The 18,020-nt window shown below is 54.9% G+C and overlaps 2 protein-coding genes across 2 annotated transcripts; one reads left to right on the top strand and one right to left on the bottom strand.

Moving 5' to 3' along the window:
• Window positions 1-103: 103 nt before the first annotated feature.
• Window positions 104-8,631, top strand: J3D65DRAFT_679665 (armadillo-type protein). Its single transcript, XM_066803688.1, has 2 exons — window positions 104-1,508; window positions 1,556-8,631. Exons 1-2 carry the CDS (start codon window positions 124-126, stop codon window positions 8,184-8,186), a joined length of 8,016 nt encoding a protein of 2,671 aa, XP_066652581.1. The 5' UTR covers window positions 104-123; the 3' UTR covers window positions 8,187-8,631.
• Window positions 8,632-15,350: 6,719 nt separating this feature from the next.
• J3D65DRAFT_679661 (uncharacterized protein) lies at window positions 15,351-16,921 on the bottom strand (the record flags this gene model as incomplete). Its single annotated transcript, XM_066803687.1, has 3 exons — window positions 16,718-16,921; window positions 16,069-16,670; window positions 15,351-16,017 (listed from the first exon to the last, which is right to left on the bottom strand). Coding segments are annotated over exons 2-3 (1,257 nt in total), but the record flags the coding sequence as incomplete, so codon positions are not given.
• Window positions 16,922-18,020: the final 1,099 nt, after the last annotated feature.

Raw genomic sequence — 18,020 nt, 5'->3', positions numbered from 1 at the left:
GACCTTGCGCCGAAAGAGGACAAGCGCTAGGGTACAGCCAGGATTTCGCGTCGGGCGTTGTGCAGCGGCGGCCGACTCTTTCCTTGAACTTTTTTTTAAACATTCGCCTCTCCGACAAACACCATGGCCGCCATGTCGCGAGGAAAAGACAAAAAGGCACCCAAAGCCTTCAAGCAGAGGAAAAAGGGCGGCACCGAATCCTCGCGCCAGCACTACTACGAATCCTTCTCCCAACGCATCGCGAAACTCTCCATCGATCCCGTCCGAAGAACGACCCGCCGCCATTTCGACGAGGAAGACCTCTCCGCCTCGACCTCCTACTTGAAAAACTCGTTCGAAGAATGGAAGGACCTCAACCTCTCGCAATCCTTCCAAAACTTCTCTCGCGAGCTCTCTCCATTCTGCGAGAGCTTGCCGCAAATCCTCCACCATGAGGACCGCATAATGGACCTGCTCTTCGCATACATCGAGAAGGAGGATGAGCTGTCTCTGGAGCCGCTGCTGAGTCTGGTTTCGCATTTCGCACACGACTTGGGAGCCAGATTCGAGAGGCACTTTGGAAAGGCAGTCCAGCTGTTGTGTCGCATCGCGTCGAAGCACCAGGCGATCGAGGCCATTGAATGGAGCTTTACGTGCATGGCATGGCTGTTCAAATACCTTTCTCGGCTTCTCGTGTCAGACCTGCGGCCGCTATACGACCTCATGGCGCCCATGCTGGGCAAAAAACACCAGAAGCATTTCGTCACAAGATTCGCCGCCGAGTCAATGAGCTTTCTAGTCAGGAAGGCGGGTGCCTCGTATCATAGGGATATCGAACCATTGAGGATATTTGTCACCCATGCAATCCGAGATCTTGAAGAGGTGGCACAACGTGAGGATACCTACCAGTACCAGAAGGGTCTCATGTCCCTCTTCGTCGAGTCCATAAAGGGTGTACAAAATGGCTTGCATTCCAGCGGTCCAGCCGTTGTCAAAGAGTTGATGTCCCAAGCGATCGCCCCCGAAAACGCTAAGAGTGATTCTTTGGTTCCCGACGACAGCCCTGCCATGGACGTTTTGCAAGGAGTTTTGACAGCAGTCATTCACCACACCAATTCTCATACGTTCAGTCCTATCCTGGAGGTTATTCTCGAGACCATACAACAATCCACCCCAGAACTAGGCCACACGGGATTGCAAAACGCCGCTCGTATCCTCCTCATTGTGGTCGGTGTGAGAAAAGGAACCCGGATCCAAGACTGGGACGCGGTCTTGAAGGCCATGGCGCAAATCATTGCTCGTGTCGAGTCACAAGTCTTGTCACAAGGGTCCGGGCTAGCGTCTGAGGCCTTGATTGCTCTGGCAGTTATCCTGCAATGTTCTCCCATGGACGTGGCAATCCCGCACTTACGCATCCTCGACAAAATCACCAGTGGACCGTGGCAGGAGTATTTCCTTGTGTTTTGCAATTTCTTTGCCGATTTGGGGACAGAAAGGTTCCAAAGTTTATTGTTGCCCCATTTCAAAAGGTAAATTACATTTGCTAAGATCTATGGCCGTAGCTGACATCACGCAGGTTTATCCTTTCGAGATGGAATGAGTGTGGTGACCAACTGGCCGTACTGATTCCTCGCCTCGCTGGTCGAGGCTGCTTTTATAATTCCTCCCTCGCGTGCCCTACAGCATGGCAAGAAAGCATAATCGCCTCCTTCAGGAATCTCTCTCAAACATCGCAAGAACCATTAGAACAAGATGCGGCTCGGCCAAATGGACTCTTGGACGTCATACGGACCACGTCAGTAGAGGAAAAGACGGAAAGGGCCGTATACGATGAGCTTTACCAGTTGCTCCTGGCATCTCTGGGACAAATTTCTCCCAAGCTGCCTGCCCAACAGCTTTTTGGCGTGGGTGCAGGGTTCAAATATGTCGCAGAACACCAAGGCCAAGAGCAACAGAGCAACGAGCTCTGGGGGGCTCTGGCTCGGTCGTCAAATGTCTTGATGCACTACCCAATCTTTGCTGATTCCGCTCTCAAGTACCTCAGGTCCAATGAGAAAAGCTTCAATGTTGACGGGGACGACCTGGACACGCTCACGAATTCCGTCATCGAAAGTCTCGGATCACCATCTCATCACCTCCGCACAGCGGGCCTTGAAATCCTGCAGCGTATCTACAAGGCCAAGCACGATGGACAAGAATCTGAGATTCTTTCAATCGCCATCCTGATCGAGAGCATGCCGCTCAACATCGAAACCGCTCGCAACGTTTCCATGAATATCCGTCGTCTGGCCATGGCTTACAAGAACAGCTCGTCTGATCCCGTCTTGGCTCGAGCTGTACCAACTTACTGTTTCGGCCTGCTATACGTCAACTTCACGCAAGTCTGGGAAGATTCTTGCAACGCGTTGAAGGAGATTTGCGAAACCAAAGAGGGCGAGGACATAGTTTCCAGCTTGGCTTTCAAGATGATCGAGGCAGTCCCAGTGGTAGAAGACCCTGAATCGTCGTCGTTGTCCGCCGATGAAAGCAGCTCGGCTCCCGCTACCAACGAATTTGAGTGCCACAATCTCCTCTGGTTGAATGACTTGGCCTCCAAAACCACGGATCTACTGGAAAACGCCGCCGAACAGCTTCGCTCCAAGTTTCTGTTGGATCACAAGCGGGTCGAGTACATCACAAGCTCTAGCCGATCGCAGGCTTTGAGAGTTTTGGCACATATTCCGCAGGTCGCGGAGAAAAAATCAAGACAACTGGTTCCCATTCTCTTGACTTGGGCCGTCGGTTCTGACACATTCGAAATCACACCGCCCGAGCAACCTGAGTCGGTTGAGCAGGATGCTGAGCAGCAGCGTTGGGCGAGGAAGGACCAAAAATCCCTGCTGGGTATCTTTGCCAAGTTCAATAACCCCAAAGTCCTTTACAAGTCAGCCAATGTCTACTCGTCGCTCCTGACGCTCTTGGCAAACGGCGATGTCGAGATTCAAAAATCAGCCTTGCGAGCAATTCTTACCTGGAAGAACCAAAGCATCAACCGCTACGAAGAAAACCTCATGAACATCCTCGATGAAGCAAGATTCAGAGAGCAAATCTCCGTGTTCCTAGACACCGACCAAGAAGATTCCCAGATGCAAGAGGAAGACCGCGCGGATCTGATGCCAGTCATTTTGCGCATGCTCTATGGCCGGGTAATTGCTCGGGCTGGGTCTTCGAGCGGGAAGCGCGGCCAAGAGTCTCGAAGAAAGGCCGTCTTCATTGCTCTGTTCAAATTTGGCGACAACGAAATCCGGCAATTCCTCGACATCGCTTTGGGCTCCCTTTCTGGGCTCTCTTTGATCAACCGCGATGGTCTGGATGAAGAAGTACTGTCCAAGGATCTTCTGGATTCGCGCAAGCAGTTTGGTATGCTCAACATGTTGGAGGATATGTTGGACACGCTTGGCACGCAACTTGCGCCATTCACCGCGCAGCTGGTCGATCCAGTCCTCTACTGTCTAGTCAAGGCCTCTCGCGAAATCGCTGCGATTCAGTCCGACAAAAAGGAGAATTCTGGATTGTCGCTGCTGACGTCCATCAGACAAGTTGGCTTCCACTGTCTGAATGCGCTCTTCAACTACTGTCCAGAATTCCCAACATGGAGTGCATACATTCCATCCATTCTCAGCGAACTCGTCGAGCCTCGATTGGAAAAGCTTCCCGTGGAAACTGCGCAATCGGTGTCCGGTATCCTTCGGCTGTTCTCAGCTTGGAGTAAGTCCTACTTGACTGTGGCTTTCCTTGTCAAGTTCAATGAGGGCATTCTCAACATTGTGGCCAATTGTCTTGAGGTCAGTTTTGCCAAAGAAGAAGTGAAGCTCTTCGTTTTGCGCGAGATTATTCAAAACATCATTGCCATCGCCGAAGGTGATGCCATGGATGTCGACAAGCCCACGGAAGGCAGTCCTGGTTATGTGCAGGAGAAGATCCTGCAGCCAAACTCGGGTATTTTCCTCGGTGCTATTGGAGGAGAGCTTCAAAAGAGTCCTTCGAAGGAGCTTCTGGACGTTGGTGTACAGACAGTCTCTCGTCTGGCGCCATTCATTGGCGGAGCCGCCGAGTGCAAATCCATCGTTGAAATTTCGCTCTTCCTGCTGCAACAGCCGACAAGGAGAGTTAATCCAAGGACGAAGAGCGACATTCTCAACATCTTGCACCACTTTATCCCACAGATCAGTCTGACCAAGGACAACGACTTGCTCCGCAGAATCTTTGAAAGTGTCTCTTCTCTTTTCGGCTACTTCCAAGACAGACGGAGTCGAGAACTTCTTGCCGCCATCCTCGGAGATCTCGCCCAGGCTGACTCGGATTTGGTCGAGATTGCTCAGCTCGCAAGCGACCTGAATGCCTTTGCACCAAGTAGGCTGGATGAGCCTGATTTTGACCGAAGGAGCAAGGCGTTCCTCCGCGTCAATGAGGAGCTGTACAGCTCATTGAGCGTCAAGCAATGGCTGCCGCTTGTGTACAACATGTTGTTCTACATTAAAGAGCAGGAGGAGCTCGTCCTTCGCATGAACGCATCATATGGTCTTCGTCGGTTCATCGAGGCCGCGGCCAACAAGGACAGCTCGCACCAAGAAGCCTTCCAAAAGCTCATCAGTTCAGCAATCATCCCTGGCATCCACAACGGAGTCCGTGAAAAGTCCGAGCTTGTTCGCACCGAGTACCTGTCTGTGCTGGCGCAGATTGTGCGGCTATTCCCGTCGTGGCCGGTCGTCAGCGATATGCACATCCTCCTTGTCGATGACGACGATGAGGCTTCTTTCTTCAGCAACATCCTCCACATTCAACAGCACCGCCGTTTGCGCGCGCTCCGTCGACTGGCAAGTGAGGCAAGCAAGTTGTCAGGCACCAACATTTCGCACATTTTCATCCCGTTGATCGAGCACTTTATATTTGACAAGGCGGACGATGATAGTGGCGCGAGCAACCTTGCAGGCGAGTCGACCGCCGCTGTCGGCTCATTGGCTCTCTCGCTTGATTGGCAACAGTATCGCGCTGTGCTGCGGAGATACAGCCAGCTCGAGATGGATAAGAGTACGATCAAGCTGCTTGGAGCCGTCATCGATGCTCTGCAGAACGCAGCCAAAGCCAAGGGTCTGATATCTGATTTCAAACCCGGAGAAACAGGCGGCGAAGACGAGGAGATGGCGGATGCCAAAAGCAACGACGCCGATGAGACGAACAAGGCAGCGCTGCCCGGGCTAGCTCGGACAATGCCTCGACAAGAGAAGCTCTCAGACGACCTCATCAAAAATCTCATTCCCCCGTTGACATCCTTCATCCATCACAAGGATGACTCAACAGTCAGTCTTCGTGTCCCAGTGGCAGTCATCATTGTCAAGCTCCTCCGCCTGCTGCGTACCGAGGAGTTTTCCGAGCGTCTGCCCCCCGTCCTCATGGACGTTTGTGCCATCTTGCGCAGTAAAGACCAGCAGGCTCGCGACATGACAAGAAAGACTCTGGCGGAGATTTCTGCCTTGATTGGACCAGAGTACTTTGGCTTTCTCCTCAAAGCTCTCCGAACTGCACTCCAACGCGGATACCAACTGCACGTTCTTTCATTTACTGTCCACTCCATCCTTGTCTCGATGACGCCCACCTTCAAGCCGGGGCAACTGGACTACTGCCTCAACGAAGTTGTCTCGGTCGTCATGGACGACATTTTTGGCGTGACTGGCCAAGAGAAAGATGCAGAGGAATACATCAGCAAAATGAAGGAGGTCAAAAGCAGCAAGAGTTTTGACTCCATCGAACTCGTCGCCAAGACCACGACGATTCCTCGGTTCATTGATCTCCTTACCCCCGTGCGGTCTCTGCTCCTCGAGAAGGTTGACCTCAAATTGGTCAAGAAGGTTGACGAGCTTTTGCGCCGAGTCGGCCTCGGAATAATGCACAACGCCGCGATACACGATCGACAAATTCTCGTGTTTTGCTACCAGTTGATCCAGGACGTTTACAAGAGCAAAGACGCAGAGGCCAACAAGAGAAAGGACGTTGAAGATCCCCGCACGAAGCGCTACCTTATCAATATGAAGCATGCGAACAAGGATCCAAATCGCGGAAAAACGACTTCACAGATCCACAAGCTCATTCGTTTCTCTCTCGACGTGCTCCGCGCCGTCTTGAACAAGCATGACCACCTTGCCACGCCGGGTAACCTTGCAGGCTTCATGCCGGTCATTGGAGACGCAATTGTGAGTGGGCAAGAAGAAATCCAAATGAGCGCAGTTCGACTCCTGGGAAGCATAATCAAGGTACCACTGGATCGCATCGAAAAGGACGCACCAATCTACGTTGCCGAAGCGGTGCGTATCATCAAGAGCGAAAAGGACACCAATACAGAGCTCGCACAAGCTTGTCTCAAACTGATATCCGCCGTCTTGCGCGAGAAGAAGACTGTCAGTGTCCGTGACAAGGACATTGCGTACATCCTCAAACGCATCAAGGACGACCTGGAGGAGCCTGATCGACAAGGTGTCTCGTTCAATTTCCTCAAGGCTGTGATAGGACGGAAAATTGTCATTGCCGAGGTGTACGAGATTCTGGACATTGTCGCCACGGTCATGGTGACTAATCAGACTCGCACCGCAAGAGACTTGGCTCGTGGTGTCTACTTTCAGTTTTTGATGGAGTACCCTCAGACTAAAGATCGCCTCGCCAAACAAATGGCCTTTTTGGTCAAGAATCTGGACTACAAGCACAAGGAGGGAAGGTCAAGTGTCATGGAAGCGATTCACCTTTTGCTAAGCAAGGTCGGAGACGAGCTTGTGCAAGAAGTGGCCGAAAACGTATTTGCCCCCTTGGTTCTGCGACTCGTCAACGACGACGACAAGGAGTGCAGGGAAATGGCGGGCCTCTTGATCAAGAAGGTATTTGAGAGGGCCGACACAGATAGGTCGAAGAGGTTCACCGGCATGTTGAGGGCGTGGATCGAGCAGGACGACGTCGCGCTCAAGAGGAGACTGGGAATCCAGTGCTACACGCTCTTCCTCGACGTTCACGAAGAGAAGCAGCCGAAGGACACCAAATACCTCCTCAAGCATTTGCCCCCCATCATGGAAGAGGCGCAAGTGCAGGAAGATGAAGCCGACTGGGAGCTGCTCTACTACAGTTTGCAGTGCTTTGCCAAAATCTCCCAGGTCTCTCCTACCACAGCCTTTGCCGCAGACAAGAAAGAGCTCTGGGACCTCGTCAAGAAATGTCTCGTCTTCCCACACGCCTGGGTCAAGATTACGGCTGCTAGGCTCATCGGGCTGTACTTTTCCGACTTTGCCAGCTTCAACAAAGACAATGGCCTCCAGAGCGTTCCACTTGTTGGCTCAAGCGGTCTCGAGCTCACTGGGGCCGACATGCTCGACTTGCTGAGCGCACACATGCGCATGCTCAGAGTCCCGGGAATCGGCGAGGAGTTGGCAACTCAAGTCGTGCGCAACCTGGTCTTCCTAGGACGCTGCTTCGGCGTAAACAACCTCCCCTACCAACCCAAGAATTCGAAGACGACACCGAAGCAAGGTGACGACGAGGACGACGCCTCGTCAGCCTCTGAAGCCGAAGACGAAGAAGCCGACGCCGTGGCCACAGAGATTGCCAAGAAGCAAGCATCCACCACCGACTCTACTGCCCTCCCAACCGCACTATCGCACCTCCTGCACCGTCTCTCGCAGCTGTTGCGCCGCCAGTCGCCCTCCCTCCACGGCCAAGCGCGCACCCCAGCTTCTCTCGTCCCCAAGCACGCCGCGCTCACGCTCCTCGCGGCCCTCATCTCGCACCTACCGCTCTCAGCTTACGAACCGCAACTCCCCATCCTGCTGCACCCGCTGCATGTCCTGACAGATCCGTCGGCGCCACAGCCCGTCGCCTCGTCGCACCACGCGCTCACCACGTCGGCAGCCGACAGCTACGCAGAGGCGCACAAGGCGCTCGTCGCGTCGGCGAGCGAGGTAGTCTCCCTCGTGCAGAAGAAAATCGGTGCTGGCGCTTTCGTCAAGGTCATGGGCGTTGTCAGGGAAGGCGTTGTCAGTAGGCGCGAAGGCAGAAGGGCTAAGCGACGCGTTGAGGCTGTTGCAGAGCCCGAGCGGGCACTGCAGAAGAAGAGGCGTAGACATGAGAGGGAGAGGGAAAGGAAGAAGGAGAAGGGGTGGGACCAGAGAAGTATGAGGAGGGGATGGTGAGTCTGAGGCGTCTTTTAGAGTTCTTATTTGCACAGATGGTGTTTGCGGTGTTGTGGGGTCTCTTTGCACGTCTCTTGTTTCCGTTGTTCCATGGGGTCATCAAAAGTATGCATGTTGTTGGGCATCTCTTAGTCTAGACACACAAAAGTCTTGCATTTCAGTCACGCGTCACTCATCCTTCCTTGGATTTATTCGATTTATGGGCTGTATGTCTTGTGTCACGGTCCGCACGTTGTGTTGCTTCAAGTCTTCAAATGTCTCCATTCTGGTCTATCGTCAACTTCAAACTGTCCATCGCACCCAATCAAACCCTTCCCATTTCGAGTTCCTGATTTCCATTCGATTCAATTCCTCAATGTCTCTCAAACTCCCTGATCAGTATGCCTGCCTGTCTGCCACGTTCCATTCTCGTTCATGCTCCTCCAGGGCGAAGCAAAGTAGGGCGATCGACCGCGAGAGCGTAAGTGGCGAAAGCGGCTGGCGAACAGGATGTCAGGACGCGCCCTGCTTGTTGGGGTATCTCAAAGTGTGCTGCATTGTACAAAATTCCTTGCGGGGGAAGAGTGAAGAGGGTGTTGTGACGGGTGCCGCGCAAGCCGTCAACGATTGCATGCAAGTGGCGCACCGCAACGCGTCGAGCAGCCTTCTGAATCACTCATCGAGCGAGCTGCAAAGGGACATGGGCCTCTCGCGCAGCTTGCGCTCCTCGCGCTCCCGTTCCATCCTGTCGAGCCACTCGCGGGCCTTCTGCAACTCCCTTTCTTGCTGCTCCATCATGTTGGCGAAGGTCGCGGTGCGTCGGAGCTCGACGCTCATCTGGCGAGCCAGGGCCTTGCGAGCCTGCTCTTCCTCGTCGTTGACGACAACGGCGGGCTGGGCGGGCGGAAGACTCGTGGGCCTGGGGACTGCGGCGGCGCTCTTGATGGGGCTGCGGGCGGCTCTCTCTTCGTCTGACAGGAATGGGTTTTCTTCGTCGTCGTCTTTGAGCTCGAGAGGCGTGGGCAGCGGCTTGCGGTAGCTGGGCTGGGCTGGCATAGAGTGGCGACGCGGGGTGGACGCAGAGTGTAGGTCGTCGACGGTGCGAGGGCCTGGGTTGGGGTTCGGAGCAGACTCGTGATGTGCTTGCGCATTCGTGGAGGTACCGTCGGCCTTCTCACCCAGCTTCGAATCGCGGCTGGAGACGAGGGTCATGGCAGCACCCGTCCAAGTGGCGGTGTCCAGCTCGTGGTCCTTGACCAGCTGGTTGCGGCGGCGGCGACGCACCAAGAACCAGAAGAAAGCGATGAGGACGACGAAGAAGCAGGACACGCCCAGGCAAATGCCAACGATGAGGCCCGCGTTCACATGGTGGTCGCTGTTCGAGGCGGTAGAGGAAGCAGCAGTCGATGAAGAGAGCACAGGGCTGGGTGACACCTCGATGGTGGATGCCAAGGTCAAGGTCCTCGTGTAGTCGCCGGCGGAGCTGATGGCGCTGTGCATGCTGCCAATGGGGGCGGTCGTGGTGCGGTCGTAGACCTGGGTGATGGTGTGGTCGGCCACAGCCGTCGTCGTGTGCTTCTTGATAGAAGTCACCGTCAGCTTTTGGTACAAGGTCGCCGTGTACGGCTCAGTGATCGTGATCTTGGAGGGCGTAATCTTGGCCTTTGTTTTGCCGTCTCTGGTGACCGTGGTGGTCTTGTCGACGACAAGCGTGAATGTGGCCACCGCCGGGGAGAGGATGGTGCGCTCAGAGATGAACGTCACCGAAGACATCTTGGAGGGCGAGAGAGCCAACACGGTGATGTCGGCGTCGGCGGGGGTGGAGGTGGTGGAGGTGGTGGAGTTGGAGGAGCGGGAGGAGGTGCGCGCCGTGGGGACGGGGTGGAGAGGGTACGAGATCTTGATGGGGAATGGCGTCCCCACGGGCACCTCACCCATCTTCGGCGTGTTGGCGGCGGCCCAAGGGCCCACCGCAGGCGTATGGACGTGGTGAGCGTCCATCTGCAGCGCACTGGGAGCATTCGACTGCTGCTGCTGCTGCTGCGTGGCCAAACCGCCCACGAGGCCGGAGAACAAAAGGGCCATGAGCAGGCCAAGGGAGACCTGTTGGATCTCGTTAGCGCTTGATCCACGCGACAAATCTTGGCCCTTGAGGGGAGACTCACTCTGAGGGAGTCCATGGCGTTGAGGAGCGCGGATGGAGGGTGGTGGTGACGACGGAGGAGCTGGAAGAGCTTATGAGCCGGAGTGCACTGAGCGCGGTCGACTTTCGCGGGGCGGGCGCGCGAAACTCGACCACTGCCAGTACCACATGCCGGATGGGCTATTCGGCACCTTCACTTCTCGCAGCTCCGGATTTGCGAGGGCCCTGATGGGTAGGAGCGCAGTGATGCTGCCCCTCGTGGCCCTGGGTAGGTTGGGGACGAATACTCCTTCACCACACCTCTCCTTGAGAACTGCTTCTCTTTGGAGAAAACAGCTTACATCTCTACTTCTTTAGTGTTGGAGATAGATGCTCCTTGTGTCTACGGTGCCCTGGTATGTGGATCCTCGCTCTGGGGTTGGCTCTCAGGGGTCAGATGCTTCTCAAGCTAACCCACCACTTAGAGATGCACAAGTCTTCCCTGATCCCCTCAGCGAAAAGCCATCATCCAATCCTCTGTATGTGCCTCAAGGGATCCATGGGTAATGATAGTAATGCCCTTTATTCCAAGCATTTAGAAGTGTTCGTCGCTTCGACACCAACGATGTCGACGCATATTCAGCACTGTCACTGAAGCTTAGCGACATCGACCTTCAAGATTCAGAGCATTATTTGCTTAAACCAACCCTCTATTACTTCCAAGTCCTCTATACTTCCAATCCAATTACTCTACCAATTCCCATTACCCAACTAAACCCAGAACTTTTGCCCACAACAATTGCACCCAAAGCCGATTCCAATATCGAAGGGTGTAGAATACAATCTCGCTCAAATCCGTCACCTTTCCTTCCTCAATACCAAATATGCCTGCCTTTGGCGCATCTCCTTCACGAGCTCTTCCCTCGCCAATTCGCGGATCACCTGCGCGGCATGGCCTGCTCGACCCTCTGTGCTCGGCGAGCGAACGAGCTGCTTGTTGCCCGCGTCGGTCAGCGAATGGTTCGATGAAGAGCTTTGTGGCCTGGTGCTGGTGTTGGTTTTGCGCGGCGAGGAGCGAGGAGTGACGAGAGCCTCGACATCATGTTCCGGCTCCTCGACCTGCGTAGGGAGCTGCGGCGCCGGTGACGGCGAAGGTCCGCGGCAGTGGCGCATAGCGCTGTGGAGGTCGTTGACGGAGCGTGGCCTGCGCCCGCGGGTGCGCTTGTTGTCATTGTCGGCATTGCGTTTGTGGCCGATGTGCAGACTTGTCGGCAGCAAGTTCATCGCGGCGCCATGCCAGGTCAGATTGTCCAGCTCTGCATCCTTTGCCTCGTTCATGGCTTTACGACGGCGGTGCAAGAAGAAGATGCCAGCGAACAAAAGACTGACGAGGACGAAGGCCCCGATGCTGACACCGGCGATGAGGCCCGCGTTGTGGCCGGACGGCGGCGGCGGCCGAGGAGCAGAGCCGTTGGTGGGGACGGAAGCGATGCTTTGCGAAGCGCTAATTGTCGTCAGGAACGTGGAAAGCTCAGTCTTGCCATGCTCAGTGACGACAGCGGTCTGAGTGAGGACTTTCTCGCTCGTTGCCGTGTGATCGATACCCTTCGTTTCGGTGCGCTGGATGGTCTGCTGAACAACCGCAGTAGTGGTGTCGAGTTTGCTGGCGACTGACGTATGCTCCTCGACGGCTGTGGTGGTGTACTCGACGATTTGGGTGGTGAGCTGACCATCCGCCGTGACTTGTGTCGTGCGCTCTGCCACAATTGTGGTGGTCTCCTGGCTGAAGATGGTCGACAGGAGCGCAGAGGTCAAGATCAACGTTTCGTGCGTCAAGAACGTGGAGACAACCGCCGAGATCTTCGTCACCGTTTCTTGGCTGACTTCGGTCGTAGGTACCATGATCGAGACCGTGATGGGCTCAATCGACAAGGGCGTGGGCGAGGAGGTCGTGCCCCAGGTGGTGGTTGTCGTCTCGGGATTGTCAATACCAGACTCGTAGGGGCTGTTGGCAGATCCACCCGTCGCCGCAGTGCCATCCCAACCGCCGAACAAGGTCGAGGTCGCAGCCAGGGTGTTGTCCATGCCGGCCTGCGAACCTGGCTCTGTGTCGACAACATTGTTGTATGTCGTCCTGGCGGCACCCGAGCTCGTCGTCATCGCTGGGATTTCTGCAAAGGTCGTCGCAGGCCCATCAATGCCACCCGCACTCGAATCCGCGGTGGTGGTTTCCGGCAGAGTTGTCGCAATCGGGATCATGGTGAACAAGTTTGGCGTGTTCGGGGCACGCGGAGCACGACCCTGCAGCGCGGCGACGGCGCTCAAAGTCTGGACACCGAGGCGCTGGAAGGATGTTAGCGAGACACGAACATTTGAGATTGAGGAATTCGAGAGGAAACACACCATGATGAAAGGCATTTTTGGTAAGGTGCAAGAAGAAAAAAGTCCAAGAGGTTGAAGTGTGTTGCGGTTGAAAGCTCAAAGCACGAAAGCGACTCGATCTGGCGCGTGGCGGTGCGAAGAGACGAAGATGGAGACGTGTAGCGGTGGAAGCCAAGATCAAGAGAGAGACTCGAACAATGTCTGAGCTTTTGGAGCGGTGTTGGAGACGCAGTGCGAAAGAACGCCGGGTCTGTGAAGAGGTTGTGGGCGGCGGCGATGCTGGCGATGAAGAGGCAAATGTTGAACGTCGGCGAGGACTGTTATTGAGGAACTCTTGCTTTAGAGATGCGCTTGACAAGAAGTTCAAAGAGATCCTGGTTGCGCAGAGAGGATGTGGTAGAGAGGAAGAGGACCACGCGGGTGCAGCAACAGCAAACCAAAACACCACCACCACGACGCAAAACCCGCCTGGCCAACATTCACTTCATTTCACACGCACCCCACGCCATCCAATCACGGCGTAGGCCCGCCCAGAGGCAGATGAGAACCCACTCGCCCGCTCCTCTCCTTCGTGATGTGAATTCTCCCAAGAACGAAAAGAAAAGCCCTGATGGTCTCGTCGCCGGCGAAGCTCGGCAGGAGTAGTATGGATGTATTCGTCGGTCGGTCGGTCTGTCTGTCTGCAACGCTGGAGGAAATAGATATATTTTGGGACATAGGGAGATGGTGTTTTTTTAACACTGCCTGCTGTCAGCCAGGATAACACTGAGCTCGCTCGCACGCACATCTACGGGCTTGACGTTGACGAGGTATACTAGAAAAACGATTCGATGCTCCTTGGATATACGCGTTCGGTCTCCTCTCCGGACTCCCCTCCTGCCTCTCTTCTACCTCTTCGTCCTCTTGCTCTGACCTGAGCTCCGAACATGCCAGCTCGTTTGATCAACTGCCGGCCGGTTTAGGAACCATTGTGCTATTGGAGGAACCGGCGGGTTTGGTTTATGATGTAGCTTTGGCCGCCTGCCCGCTCGGCCAGTCTCAAGGTTCGCGCGCTCTCTCTCTCGCTTCTGGAGGGCCAGCCAGGTTATTGAGAGGGGAGTCATCGTCGCCCGGCTACCAGCGATTGAGTGAAGCGACAGGACAAAACGAGAGGAGAGAGAGAGCAGCCGCTCCGCAAGGAGCATCCAGCCTCCGCGTAATCCATGAAGCACCCACAAAACTCGAGAGGATGCAAGAAGCCAACGAAGACTTCAATAGCCACGACGACAATGACAAGCGGCGGCAAAACGATGCGATGCACATATCAATTATCAACTTCCACCGCAGCAAGTAAAAGCTGCATCATTACCGCACCGCATCGTCTGCAGTAATGGCAGCAACAACAAAACAGAGAAGAACAAGAAGCAGCCACACCATGTGTCGACCACAGATGCTCGATGAAAAGAATGAGCAGAGAAAAAGGGCAAAACGGTGAAAGGGGGGAAGACAGCGCCATCAACGCGCCATCTCTAAGAACTGATGTGCATTCCTCGCCCTCTTCTCCCTGCCGCACGTCTCCCCCGCCTCCCAGTCCAAAACAACCAGATACTTTTCCTAGAGCTCCTTGTCTTCCTGCTTCTTCATCTCCTCTTCGTCGGCCGGGACAGAGACCTCTTCTTGACTCGCCAGGGAAAGATCATCTCTACTCGCTAGCATATCCTCGTCCGAACCGTCCTCGGAGGTAGCAGATGCATAGCTTGGCGGCGTAGCGGGACCGTTTGCTGAGGCGTCGTCGCTGATGACGCTACCAGCGTCACCATCGCTGTCATTGCCGCCGTTCGCCCATCCGAAAACGGCGCTCTGCGGCTCTGGGAGGTTTGGAACAGGCTCGTGAACGGTGACACTGTGAATAGCCGAATTTTGGGTATGGACAACCGGGATAGAACTGCCCTCTCCCTGTAGCCTGCCCGTCGCAGATTGATCGGGCAGGTCGACCATGATAAAAACTTCATCAGATTCTTCGGATTCAGCGCCCGAGGAGCATTCAGCGTACGAGGATTCAGTGTCCGCAGGTCCATCGTCCGGAGGTTTAGCGTCCGCAGATTCAGCGTCGAAGGAACGTTCCGAGGATGTAACGCCCAGATTTTCGGCCTCACTACTAACGTCAGCACAATCGTCGTCATTGCTGCAATCTCAATCAGACGAAAAGGGGAGGAGCGTGCCGTAGATATTTCCTTGTCATGGAGAGGAATTGAGGTGTAAAAAGTAGCGGCCAAGTGTCGTCCACGAGCCTGAATGCTTCCAAGACGTACTCCAAGTCAAGCACCACTCCCTTTTTCCGCAGCCTCTCCATGTTTTCGTGAATCGCCCTGACCAACGCGGTGGGCGGCGACTCAGTGAGGGGCGCCCCCTGGAGGAGGAGGTTCCGCAAGTCACGAGGTATTGAGAGTGCCATTTGTTTGTGTGAAGCTTTGGGGGACGAAGTGCTGGTGTTTTCCGCAATGGCTTGAGCCTCTTCCTACGCGGCCAAGCTCTTACAGACAACACTTTTGTCTTTTCCAGTCGGGTAGCTGTCTCGGCAGATGACAGGATCTGTTGGCAATCTCGGGCGAATTGGGACAGAATAGTTGGCGACCATGTTCGCAGGCCTAGTCGTTGAAGCCGACTGTGGTTCCGCGCGGTCTTCCAGATTCGGAAAAGAAGGGTAAGATACAGAATCCGTCAGAGACTCCGAGTCGTCGCCACCACCACGAAGACCCTGTGAAGTGTTGCGCAGTGACTCGTCCGCTTTCGGCCCAAGCGACTGTTCTTTAGCATCCTCTTCGTCGATAATATCGCAACAACGAGGCTGACAGGTTCCTTTTCTGAATGAGCGTCGAGATCCAATGTCGCGAGTAACTTTCTCTTTTGGCCCTGTTGCTGCCGGAGGCCGATTCGAGGCAGTGGTCTGACTCTGGTGGCCGTCGCTGGAACTATTGTCACAAGAGGGCAAAATCTGTAGCTCAACTTGCAGTTGCGAACCATCTTGCTTTGTGTAAACGTGATACCCTGGCACTTTTCTGCCCTCATTTGCATCGTCGTAGATATCGTTGTCACTGAGGTCTGGAATATCGTCCGAGTCTACAGGTGGAGGGAGTTCTTGACGCAGTAATACCAACGACTTCCGGTGCAAAGGATTTTCGCTTGGTTCGGGTCCCGTGGCAGCCGTCATGCAGGAGTCAGTGGAATGCTCTTCGATTGGAATACCCGGGCAGCTCCTGCCAGGGCAGTTCGCACCAGGGTATGTATGCGTATGACGATCTTGGGGTTGAGTGTCTCCACTGCGAAATCCAGGACTTTCGGAATACACAGAGCTGGCCCTCGGGAGAGCTGCGAAATAGTCAGCAATCATGAAGTCGCCATACGCAAGGATGGACGGACAGCGACCACTTCTTCCAATACCAATATCCGCGGGTGCAGTCGATGCCTCTCCTGTTCGTGGTGGTCCTTGGAAAACATGACGTCGGGTATTCTCCTGAGGTGTATTATTTTGGCCGGAAGGAGTAACATTCGGTGTAGGTGGGCGTGGTGGAAGCATTGGAGGAGAAAGCGGAGGAGAAATTGGAAGTGCAGGCTGGGCTTGGGCATGGGAGCCAGTTCCACCTTGACTTCCAGCTCCTGCTTGACTTCCAGCTCCTGCTTGACTTCCAGCTCCTGCTTGACTTCCATCTCCGGCTTGACTTCCAGCTCCGGCTTGACTTCCAGCTCCAGCTTCATTACCAGCTCCGGCTTCGTTTCCAGCTCCACCTTGGTTCCCAGCTCCACCATTGGCAGCCTCGTTCTGTTTGCGTATGCAATACAAACGCCACTGGTAAACCCCCCAACAAACCAAGAGAGTACCAAGAATGCTTGCGACATTGGAGCCGATCACAATCCCCTCAGTCCACTTTTCCTTTGGTAAATCGCGTCCAGGAATCGCCGTGACCGTCGTGCGGATCGTCGGCACCGTACACGACGTCGAGGTAACGGACATAGAAGCATTTCTGAAGCTGGAAAGAGAGCCATCGACCCCAGAGATAGAGCCACTGACCTCAGAAAGGGAGGAGCCACCGATTCTAGCCACCGTCTTCCACGCAAGGTTGGTAATCCACTTCGTCTCAAACGACCGCTCCGTCGCCGTGACGAACGCCGTCTCCGTCGCCGTAGCAAACTTGGTCGGGGTGGTGAGCGCCCAAAAGGGGTCCGTGGCCCACAACGTCGTCGTGATAGTCCTTGTCACTTCTTGGCCGTCCATTATGCCGCTCGGGGCCGTGATCGGTGGCGCAGGGCCGAGTTGGGAGATGGGAGGGCGGAGGCTGGAGAGGCGAGTGTTGGAAACAGTTGGTAGCGGGGGCGAGGGGACGGACGAGAGACAGGGGGGGCCGAGCCGACAGAGAGGGCGTGCGGCGTCGGTTGAGTGGTCCTGATTGATATGTGGATGGATGGATGGATGGTTGGTAATGTACGAAGCGAAGCGATATGTGTGAGTGAGAGCAAGAGCTGAATGAAATGGTGCCAAAGTAGTGCTGCTGGCGGATAGTCACGATAGCGATGATGATGATGAAGTTGACGACGGCGGAAGATGTGCTGGTGAGAAGAAAGTGAGAGGAGAGCGGAGGAGAAAGAGACGAGAGGGGGCGTTGGGATGGGAGAGGGCTTTGCGCTGGCACTGGGTGGACACCGAAGCAGGAGCGACTGATGGCGATGTGAGTGATGCCCAGCTGGCTTCCTTCTTTCTCGAGCGACGTGCCTACGCACGCCGTTACCGCAGCTTCATTCACCTCAAACATGCTCCGAACTTTTGTTGGCAGGCGAGCCTGTGGCAGAGGAAGCCGCAGTCCATCGCACGGGCACCAGCAGTCGCATCATCCAAGTCCAGCGGTGCCATGGACATTTGGTAGAGCAAAGGGTACAACATGTGATTAGAATCAGAGACAACCGACAAGAGAGGGAAGAGGGTGGCAGATATACTAACCTGCTCGTCACCAACCAGCCAGCACCTTAAATACTCATCCAAACGGTCAGATAAGCTGGCAAAATGTGGCAACCAGTGCAGCAAATACGGAGGAAATGTTTACTCGCCGGCTTGACCTTGTAGTGACTCAAGTGCTCAAGTAAATCGGTCATCGACCAGACACAGGCACAGGCACACAATCAAGTGCAAGAATCCAATCGATTCCAATCGATTCCAATCGACCCAAACCCATCGAAACCCACTCAATCAACCAGGAACAAGATCCATATAAATCCATTTCAATCCATTCCATTCCATTCCATCATTACATCTTGCCGTAGGACGGGCATAACCATCGTAGGTACGTAAGGGCGACTCCATCGAACGCTGAAAGACAAAG

The sequence above is a fragment of the Phyllosticta citribraziliensis genome (assembly GCF_038025025.1).
Source record: "Phyllosticta citribraziliensis strain CPC 17464 chromosome Unknown J3D65scaffold_10, whole genome shotgun sequence".
NCBI classification, from domain to species: Eukaryota; Fungi; Ascomycota; class Dothideomycetes; order Botryosphaeriales; family Phyllostictaceae; genus Phyllosticta; species Phyllosticta citribraziliensis.
Note: the sequence above shows the minus strand (reverse complement) of the source record. Positions and strands in the feature narration are given on the sequence as shown.